The following is a 23796-nucleotide window of genomic DNA, read 5'->3' on the forward strand; positions in this document are numbered from 1 at the left end:
AAATTCGGCAGAAACTTTCAAAAATGTGAGAGAGATGGGAACTTGTCCCCTCTATTTAGGTAATTTTTCCATGTAAACATTCGAAACGCCGACACATTGTGTTCTCTTTTTAGCTCTAATTTTAAAATCGACTGTGCTGTTTTAGTAGCTGGAGAAAAGAAGATGAGTTTAGTTTTTGCAAAGGTTTATTCTTCACACCTGCAGCTATTGTTGTCGAAGAGGATTTTAAAGGTTCATGAAGCTGTATTCTGTCTTGAAACTTATGGGCATTGTCGTATACAAGGCATTTAGGCGTAAAGCATGTCGAATTTTTTCCTTATTTCCCGAGGGGTTCAACAGCCTTCGAGAATTGACAGAATCAACCCTTAGCTATTTTTTTTTTTTCTAGTAATCGCTTGAAGCCGCGATGTATCTCGTTTGAGCTTTTTCATCTCTATTACCAACGATTTCATAATCTTTTGGCCTAACATCTTCACATCTATGGAGTAAGTGGTCCCATAAATCATTTCTCCAAATGAGTTGAAGATTTATTCAAGTCCGGAATTCCCATAAAAATATTTCTTCCACCAGAAAAAAAAAGTAATTATCACCAGCAAAAATATAAATAAAAATGACAGCAGAGTTTATGAGCCACGATGTGTCTTCTTTTTGTTTTGTTTTTCGTTTTCCAGTTAAACTGCTGCTGCTGTTGGGTAGTTAGTCCGTCCGCCTCTTTGTCCATCAGTCAGTTGCTAACCATTTAAATTTAGCGGTAAATCACAAGTTTTTGCATTCAAACAATTAAAAAAAAAACGAAAGAAAAAAAAACGAGTCATAATCGATATTTCCAATAAAAACGAATAAATAAAAAGTGTAAACAAAGCGCAATGGCAGATGGAAGGAATGGAATATAAGAATGTGATGAAATTTATGAAGTTATTCTGTTTTCTTTCGACCACTGACAAAGTAGCCCACTTTTCTTTGAATGCAAATTTGAATAACACGAATGATTTACATTTCAGGTTTTCAAAATCGTTTTTTTCGGCGCCTTCCATGACGTGTTTCTTTTTATTTGATCACAATATAAATATACCGTAATGAAACGAAGATGATTTTATTGAGAAGTTTACCAGACGTGAATCATTTTGGAAATATTTTGGAAATATTTTTGAATTTTTTTTTTTTTTTGAGAAGCAATTTTAGATGGTTTTTTTTATTAGGATGTCGATGGATCATTAAAAGAAGATCTGTACATCTGAAGAAGATGCACTGATAATAGTTTCCAGAGAATCTACATCAGGGTGTCTCAATATAATCCAAGGAACAGAGTAGTGATATAACTGACTGACTGAGAAACAAGGCCGCGACGAAGCGGCTGAAGATCGAATCTTGAAATGTTGTACGAGTCAGTCAGGTCAGTCTTGGTGCGTAGGCGTGGGTTTTCTGAAATACATGCTGAAAGGGTACGAAAACTGCTAAAATGTACTATTGAACAAACGGAATGAGCTAGATTTGGAATGATAGTGACTGATAGAGTGCAGGTTAAACGTATCAAAGGGTTTTTGGAAATTCGAACCTTAAGGATACTAGCACTCAAATGCTACTAAACTTCTAAAATGATACCATTTGGTATCGTGTGAACGGAAAGACCCAAAAACTTGAAATTTGGTATGAGAATCTAGATTGGAAGGTAAGTTTGATTTATGAAGGTATGTAGTTTGAAAAATATGTACTAAGTGTGCGAACTGTACAAAATGGTTCTAAAATTTGGATAAGTTTGGTTTACGGTGCACGGATAAAGCTGGAATTTTGAAATTTTGTATTAGGGTCCCTGTTGGTGGTAGGTTTTGGAAAGGTGCACAAAAAGTGCACGAAAAGTACTTATTATTACTATATTTGGTACAATTTTGTATTGGATGAATAGATAGTGCTTGAAATCTAAAAATTGATATTAGGTTCGCTGTTCTTGCGTAGCCCGGACACATATGAAGGTGGTTTTCGAAATGTGTACTATAATTGTACGAAAAGTACTGAATGGTACTAAATTTGGTATTAAGTGAATGAAAAGAGCTGAAACCCGAAAATTTGAAATTTAAATTACTGGTGGTACCTGTGTTTGAGATTTTGTGGTTGTTGTGGAAAAACGTCCTACATTTATACGAAAAGTACTAATTGGTACTAAATTTGGTATTGGGTGAAGGGGTAGGACTGGTATCTTCAAATGTAATATTGAGGTCTTTGTTGGTATTTGGGATATAAAGGTAGTTTTGGAAATGTGTACTATGATAGTTCGAAAAGTACTAAGTGGTACTAAATTTGGTGTTGGGTGAAGGGATAGTGCTAAAATCCTGAAATTTATTATTAATGACACACTTGGTGTCTGTGGCCAAGATTTAGCGGTGGTTTGGAAATGTGTACTATAATTGTACGAAAAGTGCTACATTGTTCTAAATTTGATACTGAGGTCTCTGTTGGTGTCTGGAATTGCGATATGGTGGAGTTTTTGGAAATGTGTACTATGATTGTACGAAAAGTACTAAATAGTACTTAATTTGGTATTTGGTAAAGGACTAAAACTGAAACAGTGAAATTTTGTTGGTATCTTAGATTGGGATATGGAACGGATTTCCAATTAAGTACTAAAATTATACGAAAAGTACTAAATGTTACTAAATTTGGGATTTTGTGAATGTATAGATCTGGAATCTCGAAATTTGATCCCGAGGTTCCTGTTGCTATCAAGGATTGATAACTGATGCCAGTTTCGGAAATGTGTAACATAATTGTTCCAATAGTACTACGTTGTTCTAAATTTGATACTGAGGTCTCTGTTGGTGTCTGGAATTGCGATATGGAGGTGTTTTTGGAAATGTGTACTATGATTGTACAAAAAGCACTAAATAGTACTTAATTTGGTATTTGGTAAAGGACTAAAACTGAAACAGTGAAATTTTGTTGGTATCTTAGATTGGGATTTGGAACGGGTTTCCAATTAAGTACTAAAATTATACGAAAAGTACTAAATGTTACTAAATTTGGGATTTTGTGAATGTATAGATCTGGAATCTCGAAATTTGATCCCGAGGTTCCTGTTGCTATTAAGAATTGATATCTGATGCCAGTTTCAGAAATGTGTAACATAATTGTTCCAATAGTAATATGTGGTACAAAATGGTACTAAATTGGGTATATTTGGTGAGGGGATAAAGTTAAAATCACGAAATTGAAGTCTCTGTTGGTATCTGCGATGGAGATATGGAGGTCGTTTTGGAAATGTGTACTATAATTTTACGAAAAGTGCTAAATAGTACTAAATTTGGTATTGGGTGAAGGAATAGGTCTGAAATCCTGAAATTTGTTATTGATGTCACTGTTGGTGTCTGTAGTTAGGCGAAGGAGTTGGTTATGGAAATGCGTTAGCGTTTAAGTGTTGGGATAAAAATAGAATTCTTAAATTTGGTACCGTGGTCACAGTTGGCGTCTAGGGCGGAGAGAAGGAGGTGGTTTTGAAGATGCATAGGAAAAGTATGGTAATAAGGAGAAGAAGGTGGCTTTTGAGATGCGTAGGAAAAGTATTGTAATAAATTTAGGATAGGACCTTGAAAATTTGAAAATTTAGTACGATGTGTGAGGTTTTGATTAAATATTTGTGTCAAATTGAACGAGTTGTGCATTTTGAATACAAGTAAGGTCTAACACGAACTGTTAGAACAAACACAAAATCTTAAATTGGATTTTTCGCTGACGAGCGGGTACTTTCTAGCAATAAATATATATTAAAATGAATTTCGTCAAAATTGGAGATTTTCCAATTTTGATAAATATTTAGTCTTTTGCATCATATCTTCTGCCTATAATCATAATATCGTCTGCCTAGCCATCGCAGTGTACGAAAAGATCTTGGGAAACTTTTTTGAAGAAATTTAAAAATGATTTTAAAAATAAATTTTTAACCGATTTAATTTGGTTATTCTGTTTTTTTTTTTTTAATGTTGTTATTTTTTTTTTTTTTTTTTGCCACTAACTAGTGTTACCACTTTTCAGCTGCTCTCCTGGATTACTTACCGTCTATCCCAATTACTTTACGCTTAATAATGATGATGCTTTTTCGTTACTTGTTTCTTGTCACAAAATAATCAGCTTACGATGATTAATTCTTTGTGTTTATTTTATTTTTTCCATTGTTCTCCATTGCCTATTTACTTCTCCGCTCGCATCCATAACTTTGACAACCAGAATTTGGGTTAATTGCTGGAAAATAAAATGTAAAAAATCCCCATAATTACTATTTGTTTTTTACGCGGGAATTGCGAAATGTCTTTCCATTGAAATAATTATCAGAAACAAATTCTAAGAATGCAATTAAAATCAAATGCCAAATAATGAGATGACATGCAAGCGTGTCCGTTTCTTCTGTACTGTGTCACAACTTTGCTACTATTTCGTAAGAAAAAAATATTCCAATTGAACAAAAATTTACAGTTTAAGACTAGTTTACACATCGTGTTAGAGTCATATCGCTCGTTAACTCAAAATGGTGTATAAGTGCGTTTTTTTTTAAGTTAGCAATTTATATTTTTTCTATAAATCTTCCTTCGACTAAATTTTTATATTGATATCTGTATAGAAAGCGATATAGATCCAAAATTCCTTTTGATACTCTGCATAGAATCACATTCTGAGTCTGTCAATGTATTTTTGCAAACAGAGAGCAGGTCACATTTATTGTTTGATTGAGATGGAATTTTGCAGAAATCAATTGTCAATTTGGGAGCCATATCTATTGAATTTCGATATAGCTCCCATATACAGGGTGAGATAAAAAAATTGCAACAAAGTCAAACGCCATAATTTTTAAAATTATATTGAATGAAAGCAAAAAATGTCGGAAATAGCATCAAATTTTAGAATACCTTTAGATTTGTTTGAATTGGTCACCTTTGGCACGAATTATGGCCTTCAAACGGCCAAAGAAATCGTCACACGCTGCCCGAATGTTGCTCTGCGGTATTTTGGCCCATTCTCGGCGAAGCGCTTGCTTGAGGTGATCGACACTTAGGTATTTTTTAGTGCCAACCTTGCTTTCCAAAATACTCCAGACACAATAGACCAACGGATTGGTATCCGGAGATTTTGGTGGCCATTGTGTGCTGGAAATGAAGTGAGGAACCTGATTTTGTGACCATTCTTGGGTGGCGCGTGCTGAGTGCAATGGTGCTGAGTCCAGTTGGAATGTCCAAGGTCTGCGGACAATATGTTTGAGTGCCCAAGGCTTTAATACATCCTCTAGAATATTTTCGCGATAATATTCGGCATTTATTCTGACGCCACGGTCGACAATCGACTGTTATGGCTGCCCACACCATCACCATGGCAGGCGCTTGAGTTCTGGTGACCAACAACTGCTGGACAACGAATGTTTTCTCATCGGAGAAAACCAACTTCGGCAGTTCACCACTTTTGGCCAAGCGAAGCATCTCTTTAGCTATTATGATTCTATTTTCTTTCTGTTGCAGTGTAAGTTCTTGCACTTTTTGGAATTTCGATGGCTTTACCCCGATCTCATTTTGCAATATTTGCCGAATGGAATATTGCGATATGTTTAGATCACGAGCCATTTTTCGGCCACTGTGACGCGGGTTTCGATCAAGTGGCTTCTTTACTTTTCGAACCATTTCTGCTGATGTTGCTATTTTCTTCCGTCCACTTCCTAAGATGTCGGGCTACGCTACCAGTATCACTGTAACGAGCGATGGTACGAGACACAAAAGATTTATTTACATTTAAATGCTGGAGTGCTCTAACGATAGTCACTTGTGGTTTTCCAGCCAAATATACAGAAATCACACTATCACGCTTGAATTCCATCACGAATAACTTTTTTTCTTTAAAATTCTCACCAAAATGCTTTTGCACGCTTGTAAACAAAGCATGCGCTCACTGGAATAATTTTAACCGCTGTCGGACGAGTGGCTTGGAAATGACAGCAGTCTGAAGTTGGTTGCAGTTTTCTCATCTCACCCTGTATTTGAGGAAGTGCGTACTCTTAATATACGAAAAGTGTAAAATACCACCAAATGTGCCGTTTGGTTTTGGGATAGAGATGGGATTCTGAAATTTGTATGGTATGGTTGGTTTCTAAAATGGAGAGAAGTAGGTGGTTTTCTATACGCGTAGTATAAATGTTTGAAAAGCATGGCAATAAAATTGGGATTGGGTCTTAAGATAGATCTGAAATTCTAAAATGTGATATTGAGAGAAGGGAGTGGATTTGGGAATGCGTGCTATGATTTTTAGAAAAGTACTAAATGGTAATGGTACTTACCGTTGAGTAAACGGATTGAGTTTGAATCCCGATATTTGATATTGAAGTCACTGTTGGTTTCTAGGATTTAGATGTGGTTGCGATCAATTTATGCTATGAGAAGACGTTGAAATTATTTTTGGCCTGAAAAATTGGGTTGGAATACCTTGTACAAGGGTTAAATTAATATGCTCTTCGATAAATTTCAAAATGAAAGATGTTGAAGACTTTTTTGTGAAAAAAAAAATGATCATTTTTCAATTATCTTTTTTGGTAACGCAATAAACTTAAATGTGAATAGAGCAGGGCTAGGCAGAGAGCTTCAATTTTTTTTTGTGATTGTATGTGTTTTGAAATAACAAAATATTGCAAGTGTTTTTTGCCTCTCTTTACACAGTGAGAAATAATTTATTATCCGTAAGTTTTCAGTTATAAATGTTCTCTCCAATTTTTATAATTTGTTGTTTAAATTTGCTTTGTTTTTAACGTCAATTTGTAATGGGAATTCCTTGGCAGAAATTTGGAGTTATATTTACACAATTATTTAAAAAAAAATGATATGATATAAATGTCCTCCAAAAATATATAAGTTGATATTTTCAGAAATTTTAGATAATTGTTTAATAATTTCGGACATAACATGCTAACCATCCAAATTGACCCTTTAAAAAGTAATACCGATTACTACAGGCTGATATACAGACATACGCAAATAGTCGTAGAATTTTACTCTGATCAAAAACTCATATCCCGTGTTGGGTCCTAAAAGATTATTTCTGTGAATTACAAACAGAATGATAAACATCGCATCTTGCTATTTTTCCTAAAATTGACTAAGACTGTACATGACATTTCATAGAAATCGGGGTATATTAAAATGTCTACTAATTTAGAAGGAAAATTAATTTTTCGGTCAATATGAAATGAACTCCTACTCCTAAAATGTGAATCCCTATACAAATCCTGCCAAACAGAAATTAATCAAAAAAATAAATCTTAACAGTCGTAATTTTTAAAATTTTGCAAATATTTGTTTAAAATATTTAGTAAGATATATTTATGTGCTCCAATATTTCTTACGGTGTATTCATTAAAATGTCCGACAGCACCCTCCTCATCGACTGCTCGAATAAAACTAAATATTCTCCCAAAACCAATTTGACAGAAAATTCAAAACAATTTATTTTTACAATTGTGTTGGTGAACACACAGATATCCCAAGGGATACTCTTTGCCTAGCCTTGGAATAGAGGTTTATTGACACACTTTTCTATAGAAAATTTTCCATAAGTGAACGAAGGAAACGCATTTCTATAAAAAAAATTCCTCAGTGAGATGGGGACACTTTTTTCTAAAGAAAAAAATTCCTCAGTTTCTATTAATCTTAATATGAAAGAATCGAATTAAATTTGGGAAAAAATGTTATACTTTCTGCTGACATTTTCCTAATTAGTCAATCCTCATAATCCCAATAAATAAAATTTAAATTTCTTCAATAGTCTGGTGTCAAAATTCCAATTACAAAATAAATTGAACGTGAAAGGCCACACACACGCACATAATCCTTCCGATTCAATCGAATCGGAACCAGACAGACTCTTCATTCCAACTCCTCCACATGTAGCTTTTAATTTCAAGTGGAAATGTAATTCACATTCTCTTTTGAAACCTGGATGTGAGTAGCAGTGGTGCTTCCAACTAGGATGTTGTTGTTGTATCGCATGCATTTGTTTGATTATCCGACAAAATCCCTAGGCCAGCCAGAGGTAAATGGCTGGATGAATGCAAGTCGTCCAGGTGAATGATTGAATTGATGGACGGATGGATGACTACTGACTATCTAGCATGAATGTTGCGAACGCCTGATGATGGTTGTCATGTGTAGTTCCAATAAATAATTCAATTGAAGTGTGTTCTCCGATAAACAACGCTCTTGTCAAAGGATTGTCGGTGACCGGCCATGTAAACGGAAACCTCTTACATGGCAACAGGAAATGTTGGAAGGCGCCTGGCTACACTATTTACAATTGGTCGGTCAATCATTCCACGGCAATGCAGGAAATTATGATGTTTGTCATGTTTTCATCCTATTTCAATCACGGCCAGTGGCAATGCAACCTATCCTCTGCCCTCCCATTCTACTCCTCCCTTCCATTTATATGGATTTTATAACGTCAATTACATTCAAGTATTGATTTTTTTCTTTTCTCCAATAATCATCAATTATACATTATTTAACAAATGGAAGAGAGAATGTCTGAGTGAGTGAGTGAGAACCATGTTAATTATTTATTCATTAAGACCGGAAGTGTTCTCATAATACAACATATCCTCCTCTCCTTCGGAGGGCTCCATGTTAATGATGAAGCTCTCTTCTGTAGCGCCGGATGAGAACTCTTGCCGTGACGTGTTGTAGTCCCTAGCTGCTCGGTTAATTGATTTTGTTTTCTTTAATTGCCATTGGCTATTTATTTGTTTGTTTTTGTTGTTGTTTTGTTTGAAATTCCAGCAATTGATTTGTAATTCTTCATTATTGGCCAGACAACACATGGCTCGTTGGCCAAGTGCAATAGACCTGTTGCAAGGTTGATGGTGGTACCTCATAAAGATATGTGATTGACTTCCGTTGCAGACAAACGACAGTGAATTTTTATTGCAATTTCTTGGAAAATGCAATTATTTTTATTGCCCACCGATTTTAAATGATAGTTTTAGGAAAATGGGGAGAATAGGTGGCTGTGACATTTTTGGTGAATTTTTTTTTTCTGGGAGGAAAGAAATCCATTTTTCAGTGAAATAAGAAAACATTTCTATAGAATGGAATTTCAGTGAGCTTACTAAGGGTATTTTTTTCTATAGAAAAAAAATCATTGAGGATTTTTTTTTCTGTAGAAAAAACTTAACTCAGCTCATTGAGTGTATTTTGTTCTATTTGCATTTTTGTTTGAAAAACTCACCTCAGCTCATTGAGGGTATAGAAAAAACTCACCTCAGCTCATTGAGAGTATTTTTTCTATAAAAAAAAAATCACAGCACACTGTAAATTTTTGTCTATAGAAAAAACTTACCTCAGTTCAATAGAGAATTTTTTTAAAGACAAAAAATCACCTCAGGTCAAAAAATCGCCTTTTGTTTCTATAGAAAAACTCACCTCAGTCCATATAGGATTTTTTGTGGTATTATGCCTCATATTTTTATACCCTACACCACAAGGTGGTCAGGGTATTATGTCTTTGTGCATTTGTTTGTAACAGGCAAAAGGAAACGAGATAGACCCATAGTTCCTTTTGATGATCTGCATAGAATCACATTCTGAGTCGATTTATGCATGTCCGTCCGTTCGTCTCTCCGTCCTATCCAGATGAAATTTTGCGCAAATCATTTGTTTGGCCCAAGGACGAACCTATTGAAATTGGAGATAATCGGTCAAAATTTAGATATAGCTCCCATATATATCTTTGTCCGATTTGCCTTTCATTGTGCACCAAACGTGTAATTTCAGTCCGAATAGTATGGAATTTTGAACGTACGATCAGATTGGACATCAAAATAAGTATGCCAAATTTGATCGAAATCGGTTCAGATATAGCTATAGCTCCCATATATAATGTTCATCCGATTTGTTATTTTGGTCCTTCGCAGCCGTAATATGCACTCTGTAACAACAATATTTGGGGAAATTTATCAAATACAGCTCAGAAATACATTTGCTAAATTTTATCGAGATCGGTTCAGATTTGGATATAGCTCCCATATATAACTTCGTCCGATTTACCTTTGATTGTGCACCAAACGTCTAATATTTGCCCGAATTGGATGAAATTTGACTCTTACGACCGAATTGAGTCTAGAAGCTAGTATGTCAAATTTGGTGAAAATCGGTTCAGATATAGCTATAGCTCCCATATATACTGTTCATCCGATTTGTCATATGTGTTACCCACAGCCGTAATATGCACTCCGTAACAACGATATTCAGGGAAATATATCAAATACAGCTCAGAAATATCTTTGCTAAATTTGATCGAGATCGGTTCAGATTTGGATATAGTTCCCATATATATTTTTATCCGATTTCAAATTAATTGTGCACAAAATGGGCAATATAAGTCCGAATTTAAAAGATACAAATGCTTCGGCATATTTAGTTCTTTGAACTTTAAATTATAATTATAATCATAGCGTGTATGATTGAATTCTCCCATAAAAACTTTTAATTGTTATGCGCAGCTCTACTAAATTAGCAAAGTGTTGTAGGGTATCATAAAGTCGGCCCCGTCCGACTTTAAGACTTTCTTTACTGGTTTATAGATACACATATCTGTACAGTGTGAGATAAAACACTGCAACAAATTCAAACGCCATAATTTTTACATTTTTTTTTAATTTTATTAAATGAAAACAAAAAACTGTCGGAAATGGCATCAAATTTTAGAATAAGTTTAGATTTGTTCGAAATGGTCACCTTTGGCACGAATTATGGCCTCCAAACGGCCAATGAAACCGTCACACGCTGCCCGAATGTTGCTCTGCGGTATTTTGGCCCATTCCCGGCGAAGCGCTTGCTTGAGGTGATCGACACTTTGGTATTTTTTAGTGCCAACCTTGCTTTCCAAAATACTCCAGATACAATAGTCCAACGGATTGGTATCCGGAGATTTTAGTGGCTGGAAAGGAAGCGAGGAACGTCATTTTGTAACCATTCGTGGGTGGCGCGTGCTAGTGGTGCTGAGTCCTGTTTGAATGTCCAAGGTCTGCGGCCAAAATGTTTGCGTGCCCAAGGCTTTAACATACCCTCCAGAATATTTTCCCTATAATATTCGTCATTTATTCTGATGCCATGGTCGATTAATACGAGCGAAGAGCGACCACTGGCTGTTATGGCGGCCCACACCATCACCATGGTTGGCGCTTGAGTTCTGGTGGCCAACCGGAGGTGCACATTTTCAGCTGACCACTGTGGCAAGTTAACACGATAATTTTGTTTGTTAACAAACTGCTGGACAACGAATGTTTTCTCCATCGGAGAAAACCAAATTCGGCAGTTCACCACTTTCGGTCAAGCCAAGCAACTTTTTAGCTCTTTTGAGTCTATTTTCTTTCTGTTGCAGTGTAAGTTCTTGCACTTTTTGGAATTTCAATGGCTTTACCCCGAGCTCATTTTTCAGTATTTGCCGAATGGAATATTGCGATATGTTCAGCTCACAAGCCATTTTCGGCCACAGTGACGCGGGTTTCGGATCAAGCAGCTTTTTTACTTTTCGAACCATTTCTGCTGATGTTGCTGTTTTCTTCCGTCCGCTTCCTTGACGTCGGGCTACGCTACCAGTATCATGGTAATGAGCGATGGTACGAGACACAAACGATTTATTCACATTTAAATGCCGGAGTGCTCCAACGATAGCCACTTGGGGTTTTCCAGCCAAATATAAAGAAATCACGCTCACGAATAACTTTTTTTCTGGAAAATTCTTAACAAAATACTTTTGTATGCTTGTAAAAAACATAATGAGCTGTCACTGGAATAATTTTTACAGCTGTCGGACGAGTGGCTTTGAAAGGACAGCAGTCTGAAATTGGTTGCAGTTTTTTCATCTCACCCTGTAGCTACAAATATCTGTATTTATGACTTTTATAGTGACATCTCTAACAAATGCTCAAAACATTTTCATTTCAACATTTTTGTTCATTATCACATCTCCATGATATTTTTTGCCTACATTTAGTTTATTTACCTTTTTTAATAATTCCTTTTTTCCCATTGTTATTAATCTCTCTTCTGGTTCTTCTTCTCCTTTGACTTTGACAGGCTGTAAAGCAATTTATCGATCTATGTAATCAGATTGGTTCAACGTGCACGCCCAGACGTAATATATCACAGACAACGGCTGTCAAGTTCCTGTATGCACGCAAATTTGATGTCCCACGTGCTGTCTCACTCTATGAACAGCACGAGCAGATACGTCTCAAGGAGGGTCTCTATAACATTGATCCGGATATTGAACCGTTGCGTTCAGAATTGCAAACGGGCAAATTCACAATACTGGTAAGAGCTACACACGCACACACATGCATTTATATTTTAATATTTTCCCTTTTGTTGTTTTGTTTTGCTGTTTAGCCTGCCCGTGACTCCAGTGGTGCTGCCATCGCCCTCTTCACCGCCAACAGACACAGCCCCCTGTCGGTAACGCATACGACGACCCTGCAGGGCATTGTCTATCAACTGGATTGTGCTCTCCAGGACACAGAAACACAAAAGGCTGGTCTCGTCTTCATCTACGACATGAGCGGTTCAAAGTATTCAAATTTCGATTATGATTTATCACAGAAAATTCTGACATTACTCAAGGTAAGTGAAAGAGATGGGTTATTTTGTGTTTTTTCTTCTTCGTATATTTTATTCTGTTTGGGGAAAAGTGAATGTATGTAGCATAAAGTTCAATTGAAAGGTTCTTTGTGGATCTGGGGGTTCAATTGATTTCCAATGTAAGATATGACAAATTTTAAATGAAGTTCAGAATGATAAGTCGTGTAAAAAATTGAAAAATGCTTGTTAAGCATTAACCTGATATTCATGGGTAAAAATTGCCAAGAGCGTTTGAATTTGATCTCAGTTCCTAAACTGTTTGATGTAACTACAGGTAACTTTATGCTTTTTTGTCTTGACTCAAACCTCATTTCAGTAATAGGGCTATTTACATTTAAGAAAATGTTTTCGAATCCTTAATTATGGATCAAATTTGCCTAACGCAAAGTATGACAGTATTTGAGACACTGGGGGCAATTTTTGGACATTAATTTATTCGGTGTTTGTTTATTTTTCAGCTATAGCTTTTAAACAGATAGGAAAACTGAATTCTAATCTGTTTCCAAGATAGAACAGGGTTTAGAACTATAAAGGGTAATTTTAAATATATGTGTGCAAAATTTTAGCATTCTATCTCAATTTGTTTGAAAGATCGCGTGATTACAACAGACAGACAGACAGACACACAGACGGACATGGCTAAATCGTCTTAGAATTTTACGCTGATCAAAAATATATTTACTTTGTTGGGTCTGACATGAATATTTCGAGGAGTTACAAACGGAATGACAAAATTAATATACCCTCCATAGTATGGTGGAGGGTATAAAAAGGCTTTTTCGAAAGAAAAATTCCCTTAGAACACTGAGGATTTGTTTGTAGAAAATATGTCCCCAGAACAGCGGCCAATTTTTTGCTGTACAGAACTGAGAATATTTTGATGAAAAACAAAACCTACCTAAACCGAAGGTTAAAATTACTTTAATGAGACCAAAGACCAAAAAAAACTGATCAACTTATTACAAATTTTTTTGTGTGCTTAATTGAAGCACTTTTTATTTTTAGTATTCAAAATGCACAATTTGTTAAGTATAACAACATTTTTTAATTCAAACTTCATACTGAAGTATTTTCTTTTTTCCGAAAGAATAATAAGAAAATCTTTACCCTTTACACCAAAAAGTCTTCAAGTTTACCGAGAATGATATAAGTTAGACCACTGCACACTCACGGGCCCACATCCAATTTTTCTGTTCAAATCTGTTTCAACGTTTCCATACGTAAACCCTAGAAACCAACTGTGATCATCAAATCGATATCAAAAATGAAAATTCCGGCTCTATACATTCACCCAATACCAAATTTAGTAACATTTTTTTCTTTTCGTATTATCTTAATATCCATTTCATATCTCAATCCTGGTCTCAAGCAGTTATCGTAATATAAAATTTCATGGTTTCATCCCTTCACACAATACCATAATAACACACATTCCGAAAACCCCTCCATATCGTAACCACAGACATCAATAGTGATATTTGTATCAAATTTTAGGACTTCACCTCTATTCCTTTACCCAATACTAAAGTTTATATTATTTATTACTTTTAGTACAATTATAGTACACATTTTCAAATCACCGTCAAATCCCAATTTTAAATATCATCAAAGACATTATTATCAGCCAATAACTATACCTTCACCCAATACCAAATTTAGTACCATTTTGTACTTTTCGTATAATTATAGGAGGCATTTCCAAATCACCGTCCAATTTCAAACCCATTATTTATCTAGATATCAATTTTTAGAATTTTATCTCTATCCCTTTAACCAATACCAAATTCAGTACTTTGCGAACATTTATAATATACATTTCCGAAACCACCTCCATATGACCAGGCTACACATGAACAGCGACCCCAATACCAAGATTTCAGATTTCAAACGCTATCTGTTCACCCAATACCAAATTTAGTTAAATTTAGCACAAATATAGTACTCATTTCCAAAACCACCCGCATTGCTTTATCCCACATACCAATATCAAATTTCAGGATTCCAGCTCAATGCCTTAATCCAATTCACAATTTAGTACCACTTAGTATTTTTCGAGCACTTTTAGTACACATTTCCAACACCACCTCCATATCTTAGCCACAGACATCAACAGTGACATCTACATAATAATTCAGAATTGTATCTCTATCTCTTTACCCAATACCAAAATATAGTACAATTCAATACTTTCCGTACAATTATGGTACATTTTTCCAAAACAAACTCCATATAACCAGGCTACACATGACCAGCTACCCTAACACCAAATTTTACATTGCAAGCACTATCTGTTCACCCAATTCCAAATTGTACTAGATATAGTGTTATTTAGTACTTTCCTGCAATTGCAGACCATATTTCCAATACCACCTTTTTATGACAAACCTGACTTCAACAGGGAACCCAATACAAAATTTCATAATTCCAGCTGCATCAGTCGAAACCAGACTGTTGCAAATTTAGTACCGTTAGTACAGTTCGCACACTAAGTTCATATATCCAAAACCACCTCCTCAATTTTAGATATCATCAAACACCTCAATATCAAATTTGTGGGTTCCAGCTCTACCCATTCAAACAAATTTAAATTTAATACCATTTAATACTTTTCGTACAAATATAAGACGCATTTCCAAGACAGATACTACCTAATTATCAAATTTCAGTATTTTATCTCTATGCCTTCGTCCAATACCAAATATAGTACCATTCAGTATATTTCCTGCAATTATAGTACACATTTTCGAAACCTCCTCCATATGTCCAGGCTACGCATGAACATCGACCCATATACCAAATTTCAGATTTCAAGCACCCACGGTTGAGCCAATTCCAAATTGTGCGAAATATAGTACTATTTAGTAATTTTCGTACACTTGTAGTACACATTTCCAAAATCACTTCTTTATCACAACCCTTCCATTAACAGGGACCCAAAATTCCAACGCTCACTCTAAGCCAAACTGTTCCAAATTTAGTACCATTTAGTACATTTCGCGCACTTGGTACACTTATCTAAAACCATTGCACCGTGGTCGCTGCCATTGGCCAAAATTCAAAAAATGAAAATCAGATATTTATTGTCAAATTAATTTTGAAAAAAAAAAAAAAAATGGATTTCAGTAAAGTTTTAAATGTTCATATATTATATTATATATATATTAACTTTGTCATTCCGTTTGTAACACCTCTAAATATTCGTCGTAGACCCCATAAAGTATATATATTCATAATCAGCATAAAATTCTAAGACGATTTAGCGATGTCCGTCTGTCTGTCTGTCCGTCTGTCTGTCTGTCTGTTGAAATCACGATAGAGCCCACATTATTTGACGTAGACCTTTGAAATTTGGCACAAGTGTGTGTATTGTCTATTGAAAATGAGATATATCGGTCCACGTTCTGGTATAGTCCCCATATAACGGTACCTCCCGATATTCGGTATTTTGATGATTTTTTTCACGGATTTATCTGAAAATTGGTATTTGTAGGTCATGACGGGTCCCTGAGCGTGTGGCAAAACATTGCATGTATAGGTCCACGTTTTGGTATAGCCCCCATATAACGGTACCTCCCGATATTCGGTATTTTGATGATTTATGCCACATATTTTCACGGATTTATCTGAAAATTGGTATTTGTAGGTCATGACGGGTCCCTGAGCGTGTGGCAAAACATTGCATGTATAGGTCCACGTTTTGGTATAGCCCCCATATAACGGTACCTACCGATATTCGGTATTTTGATGATTTATGCCACATTTTTTCACGGATTTGTGTAAAAGTTGGTATTTGTGGGTCATAATGGGTCCTAGTTCGTGTGGCCAAACATTGTAATTATAGGTGCACGTGTTGGTGTAGCCCCTATATAACGGTACCTCCCGATATTCGGCATTTTAATGTTTTTTGCCGCATTTCTTCTAATGTTCTTTTACCCTAGGGTGGAGGGTATTAAAAGTTTGGCCCGGCCGAACTTAATGTTTTTTTACTTGTTTATTTTTATTCCATCAAGGTACCATAACCAAAGAATCATATTGATATCTGCACTGAAAGTATTTTTGTCCGCTGTTGCCATACGACCTCGACCACTGTGCATTGATATCAATCAAACTAACTTTGCAACCTTGATTCTCATACCAAAAGTTTAGCTCTTTCCCTTCAACTAATGCCAAATAGTACAATTCTAGAAGTTTAGTACCGTATTAGAACGTTTCGTAACCTTAAAGTTTGAATTTCCAAAATGCCTTTGGTACATCCTTTCTGCACTCCATCAGTAGCATTCCGTTATCCAATACAAATATTACATTTTTAGTACATTTTATTACTTTTCGTGCCCTTTTGGTACGAATTGTCAAGAACCCAGCTAGTTTCCATTAGTAAACTTTCCTTTTACCTAAGAATTGTGAATAGTAATTTATTTTTTTTTTCTCACTGTAGTTGATTTTGGCCCCGCCAAACTTAACGTGAATTTGTAATTATTATTTGTTCATTTTGTAATTGGTTGTATTACCTACCCAATCTTTGAAGATAACTATGTTGTATTGTATTTATTTATTTTTTTTTTTTTTTTTTGTTTTTATTCATTATTTACATTTTCAATAGTAATTAGTCAAATTGCTTGATTTAGCACTGACAACAACAGTTCCCTAATTAACAAATTAAAAAAGTAAACAAAAAACAACAAACAAAGAAAATAGTTTCCCATTTAAACACAAGTTCTCAGAGGAGGCAAACGAATGGGTTTATTTGGTAATATTTAACAGAAAAAAATGTTACAACACTTGTTGCATACCAAACACATGGGAAGGAGGAGAGAACAGCATTTGTTCAATCTAACCGTCATGGAAAATAATCAAACAATTGAGGAGTTGACTGACTGTATGAATGTCTGAATGAGCAGTGAACGGAATAGTTATTGAATATTCAAACACGTGCCATATTTACACAGCTTACAAACTATAAATGCGAATAACGAACTGCTGGTAGGGTTCTCCCACCTGCCAAGTTTTTTTACATCTTAGAAAACTTCCACTAAGATAGGTTCTCTGTTTCTTTTTTTATCTCTCTCAATTTTCCAGTTCCATATCTCAAAGTGTCATATTTCCATGAACATGTCAGTGCTACCCACTACAACTGCGCCAACTACTACTACCAGTCATGACTTGTCTGTTGTTGTTGTTGTTGTCGTCGTCGTCAGTCAGCCAGCCAGCCAGCCAGGCATTCATTGATTATTAACTTGTTTTCATTCATAATTTCAATTTGTCTTGCGTCGTAGATAAAATTGACACGACCAACAGACATACATACATGTGTACGTATGTATGTTTGTGGAATTGTCTTCTTTCTCGGAAATCGCAAGACGATTAATTTTATTGCGCCGTGTTGATTGTTTTGAAAGTTTTCATTTTGAAATAAACAACGTTCTTATTAGACGCAAAAAAAGGTGCAAACAAAACACACTATTCAAATTGAGCACTTATGCCGAAGAGAGAATGAGAGAGAGAGGGGGCTCTTCATAATCTTAGTGATAAATACGAATGCGGGGCAATGATTGAGAATATTTTCTAACGCATATGGCTAATACTACACCAATGTGCGCATTATATTTTCTGATTCAGAATAGGAAAGTTCCTAAGGAGGGAGTAGGCCATTTTATATGAGATACCTGTATAATTTTTTAATATGTAAAATTGAATAGATACATTTAATATTCACACTTTATTACTTTATATGCGACATTACTTGGAAAATTATACAAATGTTGCGGAATGTGTGTGGAAATTACCTACTGATTTTGGAAGCACCGTCAGCTTCCCATAAAAACATGCAAAATCATTGGGTGTGGCGAACAGAAAAGGTGCACGCATACATTGAAAAACAGATGCACTTGAAACGAGTTCCTGTTTTGTGCGGATTTGGATCCAAAGGCATAATTGGATCATTAAAAAAATAGTAGGTGAGGGTTGGCAATATTTGGCTATCACCTGTTGTGGGGGAAAGGTACCAAAAGGTTTGGCCAATATTTCCCATATCCGAATCCGATTTAAGTTTGATAGAAATATTTGCACGAAACCGGATAATACCCTTAAGAGTTATCTTGAGCTCACACTGACACAGGTGTGGATGGAAACTTAATCCTTAAAAAAACATAATTTGTGGAAAAAGTCATCTGAAAATATTCGAAAAGGGTTCAAAACTTCGATTTTTTGTAAAAGCGTAATTTAAAAAAATGTGATTACTAAAAAAATCGTAAGGAAGCCCTTGAAAAAAAATTCTTTCTAAGACCCACGAATTTAGGCGAAGTAATCATTCCAAAAAAATTCTTTAAAAGCACTAATTTTTTAGACAGGAGGTATTTGAAAAAAATTGTTATTTTTGATCAAGGAGGTCCTGGAAAAAGTGCTTTTAAAAATCCACAATTTTTAGAAAAGAAGAACTTGAAAAAATCCTTTATTTTTGGACAAGGAATGACAAGGACAAGGAAAAAATGCTCTTAAAAATCCACAACCTATGGAAAAAAGAACTTGAAGTAATCCTTTTAAAAATTAATGATTGCTCCTTGGAAAAATGTCTTTTAAAAATCCACGATTAAAGGATCCTTTAAAATATTCACAATTTTTGTCCAGAAAGTCATTGATAAAATTCTAATAATAATAATAATAATAAAATAATTTTTCACAGTAATGTTTAAGAAGTCTATGAAGGATATCCTTTTAAAAATGGAATCTTAAATTTGCAAATCCTAGTAATAAAAAATCCTTTAAAAAATTCATAATTTTTGGACAAGGGATATCTTTAAAAAAATGATTTAAAAAATCCACAATTTTTGGAAAAGAAGAACTTGAAAAATCCTTTAAAAATTAACGATTTTTGATCTAAAAGTCCTTGGAAGAAAACCTTTAAAAAAACCTCGATTAAAGGATTATTGTTATTCAGGAATTCCTTGAAAAAATCCTTTTTAATTATTCTTTGTAGTAGTTCTTTAAAACAAGTCAGATTAGGTTAGGAAGTCTATAATGGATATCCTTTTAAAAATCTAATCTTAAATTTGCACAGGAAGTCCTTAAAAGTTTCTTCGAAAATCTAAAACAATCCTTTTTATTACTATTCTATGAAGAAGTTCTTTAAAAAAGCAAATTTTTTTATTTAGTAAATTCTTTAAAATAATCTATTTAAAAATTTAATGGAAACTTTTTAAAAATTGATAGGAGTATATTTTAAAATGTTTAAAGAATCTTATTGAAAGGTTTGCGTGTGCAGTCCTTAAAACTCCATTTGAAAATCCACAGGTCAGCCTTTGAAAAATCCTTTAAAAATCCAAACTTTCTGGTCGCTTTTCTTGGGCAGGAAGGTTTTGGAGAGTGAATTAATTTTAAAACACAATTATTGATTAGCAACTCCTTTAAATAATATGGTTCCTGCATAAAAAATCTTGAAAAAAACGCTAGGAAAGGAAATTCTTGCAGAAATTTGGCAAGGAAGCTTCTGCAATTTTTTTGTGTAGGATGTCCTTGAAAGAAACCTTTTAATTATTCACGATTTTTGACCAGGATATCCTTTAAATATTCTTTTAAAAAGTGCAACATTTATGGTCCGCAAGTCCTTAAAAATCTTCTTAAAGCTCAAGGATTCTCGGTCAGGAAATCCTTAAAAAATCCGTTTATAAATCAAAAATTATTATCAAGGAATAGTCTCTTGAAGATCAGGTTTTTCTTTTCTTAGGAAGTCATTGCAAAACTCTTTAAAGAAATTTTAGATTTTTCACCAGAAAATCCTTGAAAAAATAATTTTCACAATCCATTTCTTTTTGCCAGATTTTTGATTAGGAAACCACGAAAATCCGAGCATTTTAGTCAGCAAGGCGTTGAAAAATTCTGTAAAAATCCAGGATTTTTGCCCAAAATCGTTGAAATAATCATTCTAAATATGCAAGAATTTTGGTCAGGAAGTCTTTGAAAAAAAAAACAGCAATTCTTGTCAAAAGAAGTCATAGAAAAAATCGTTTTTAAAATCCAAGATTTTTCGCAGGAAGTCCAGGAAAAAATATTTTAGAAATCCACATTTTTTCGGTCAGCAAGTCCTTGCGAATTTATTTTTAAAATCTTCCTTGTTTTCCTACGGAAGTCCTTGAAAAAATCCTTATATTTTTATAACGATTTTTGATGCGATGGTGTGCCATGTTGTACCTTTTACTACTTTTTGCATCTTTAAAGTAGGAACTTTCAAAAATATCAGCTTATTGAACCTCTCCGTGCCAAGATTTAAATATTTAAAAAATATTAAAAGACCCTCAGGCAAATTTGCAAGATTCTAAGTTCAGCCTTTCCGACTTTCAGTTTTTTGTTAAAATTAATTAATTAATTAAAATAATGTAAAAATATATAATTGCCTAGGCATTGGTATCAGCCTAAGGTCCATATAGAACACAGTGATGAATTCTTCATCAGGTGTGTGGATTTCCCACCACTTGAATATTTTTTTTTACTTTTTTGACAGTGTGCGGTATTGTGGAATCATCAATCTCTTCTCGTCCCCTGAATCAACATTATAATTAATGATATTAATTTGTTTTATTCAACAAATTATTAGAAAAAAACTCTCACACACATACATACAAAACAAACAAGATTGTTGATTGTTTAAATAGCCAATTATTTTCATTTTTTTATTTTTGTTTATGACATTTTATTTAATAAAACATTAGTCACACGATGATTCTTTCCTGTTCACAAAGATTAAATGAGCAGCTAAATTGAACATGAAGTTTTAAATGTATTTACAATGGTGTAATAAGTAAGGTATATGCAATAATGACATAATTGTAAATAGTTGTAAATAATGACATGGAAAGTAAATTGTAAATTAATGTAATGATAATTTAAAAAATTTACAGTTAATAAAGATTAATTCAATAAGTGGGAACTTTTAAAAATAATCTGTATCCTTACAATCGATGTTCACTGAGTTAAATACAGGGTGAGATAAAAAAACTGCACAAAGTCAAATGCCAAAATTTTTACTTTTTTTTTAATTTTTTTGAATGAAAGCAAAAAAAAAATCGTAAATAACATAAAATTTAAGAATAACTTTAGTTTTATTCGAATTGGTCACATTTGACACGAATTATGGCCTTCAAACGGCCAATAAAACCTTCACACGCTGTCCGAATGTTGCTCTGCCTTATTTTGGCCCATTCCGGGCGAAACGCTTGCTTGAGGGGATCGACACTTTGGAATTTTTTAGGCCCAACCTTGCTTTCCAAAATACTCCAGATTGGTATCCGGAGATTTTGGTGGCCATTGTGCTGTTACAAACTGCTGGACAACGAATGTTTTCTCATCGGAGAAACCAAATTTGGTAGTTCACCACTTTCGGCCAAGCGAAGCAATTCTTTAAATCTTTTGAGCCTATTTTCTGTCACTGGAATAATTTTAACAGCTGTCGGACGAGTCTAAGCCACTCGTGACTGACAGCAGTCTGAAGTTGGTTGCACTTTTTATACCCTCCACCATACTATGGAGGGTATATTAATTTTGTCATTCCGTTTGTAACTTCTCGAAATACTCATGTCAGACCCAACAAAGTATATATATTCTTGATCAGCGTAAAATTCTAAGACGATTTAGCCATGTCCGTCTGTCTGTCTGTGTGTCTGTCCGTCTATCTGTCTGCTGTAATCACGCTATCTTTCGAACAAATTGAGATAGAAGGCTAAAATTTTGCACACATGTATATTTTGCCAGTAGGCAGGTTACGTTCGTAAATGGGCCATGTAGGTCTAAGTTATCATATAGCCCCCATATAACGGTACCTCCCGATATTCGGTATTTTGTTGATTTTAGCGACATTATTCACCGGAATTGTTTAAAATTTGGCATTTGAAGTTCGTAATGGATACTACAGCCTAAGAAAGAAAATAATCTGTGTAGGTCCACGTCTTCGTATAGCCCCCATATAACGGTACCTCCCGATATTCGGTATTTTGATGATTTTAGCGACATTATTTACCGGAATCGTTTCAAATTTGGCATTTGAAGTTCGTAATAGATGCTGCAGCATAAAACAGAAAATGGGCCATATAGGTCCACGTCTTCGTATAGCCCCCATATACCGTACCCCCCGATATTCGGTATTTTGATGATTTTAGCGACATTATTTACCGGGATTATTTCAAATTTCCCATGTGAAGTTCGTAATGGATACTTCAACCCATGCCAGAAAATTGTCTGTGCAGGTCCACGTCTTCGTATAGCCCCCATATAACGGTACCCCCTATATTCGGTGTTTTGATGATTTTAGCTACATTTAAACAGATTTTTCTTCAAGTTTCGCATTAAAATATTGTAATAACTTATGACAAAAGTTGCCTATGCAGGTCCATGTCGTCGTATAGGCATTCGGTATTTTTAAGATTTAAAAAGAATTTTTAACGGATTTTATTTTTTTTGCAAATTGTCAAATTTGTACCAAATGGTGGAGGGTATTAAAAGTTCGGCCCGGCCAAACTTGCAGCTTTTTTACTTGTTTCATCTCACTCTGTATATGTATTGGAAATTGTGACCCTTTGTATGTGATGTACCAGAAGGGGTTCGTCGATATATATAATCTCCACAAAAGATCTTGTATTAGCAAACATTTTTATTATTTCGCTTTCTTTGAACGTTTTGTTTTTCTTGAACCCTATTTGAGGGAGGTACCAGAAGAATTGGTTTGATCTCTACCATCTTTATAACAGATATTGTGTTGATAAAAATATTAAGATCGTTTTGGTTATTCAAAATGTTGACCCTTTGTGGGTGAGGTATTCGATGGAGTGGACTTATATTGTCCATTCTCACACCTGATATTAGTATTTATATAGGTGCAGCAAAATCGGATTATCCTTTCTCTTTCTGTGCAGTAAAATATTGTTTTGAACATTTCGGCCTTTTGTGGTTGAGGTACCAGAAGCAGTGGACCGATATTGTCCATTTTCAAACTCAATCCAACTTTAATAAAAACACCACGATGTACCAAGTTGAGACAAAATCGGATATTCTCTTCGAGAGTTATCGTGCGCACCAGCTAGACGGACGGACGGACGGACGGACATCGCTAGATCGACCCCAAATGTCCTGAAACGGATTTGGACCAAAGAGACCTAGG

The 23796-nt window shown here is 34.6% G+C and overlaps 1 protein-coding gene across 5 annotated transcripts in view; it reads left to right on the forward strand.

Moving 5' to 3' along the window:
* LOC101895603 (tyrosine-protein phosphatase non-receptor type 9) overlaps positions 1–23796 on the forward strand; it is a 211309-nt gene that overhangs the window by 106602 nt on the left and 80911 nt on the right. For all 5 annotated transcript variants that reach the window (XM_059127360.1, XM_059127365.1, XM_059127361.1 and 2 more), the window contains exons 2-3: positions 12093–12329; positions 12405–12635. In XM_059127360.1, the coding sequence (XP_058983343.1) occupies positions 12093–12329; positions 12405–12635 (468 nt within the window). The remainder of the gene's footprint in view (positions 1–12092; positions 12330–12404; positions 12636–23796) is intronic.

The sequence above is a fragment of the Musca domestica genome, unplaced genomic scaffold (assembly GCF_030504385.1).
Source record: "Musca domestica strain aabys unplaced genomic scaffold, Musca_domestica.polishedcontigs.V.1.1 44, whole genome shotgun sequence".
NCBI classification, from domain to species: Eukaryota; Metazoa; Arthropoda; class Insecta; order Diptera; family Muscidae; genus Musca; species Musca domestica.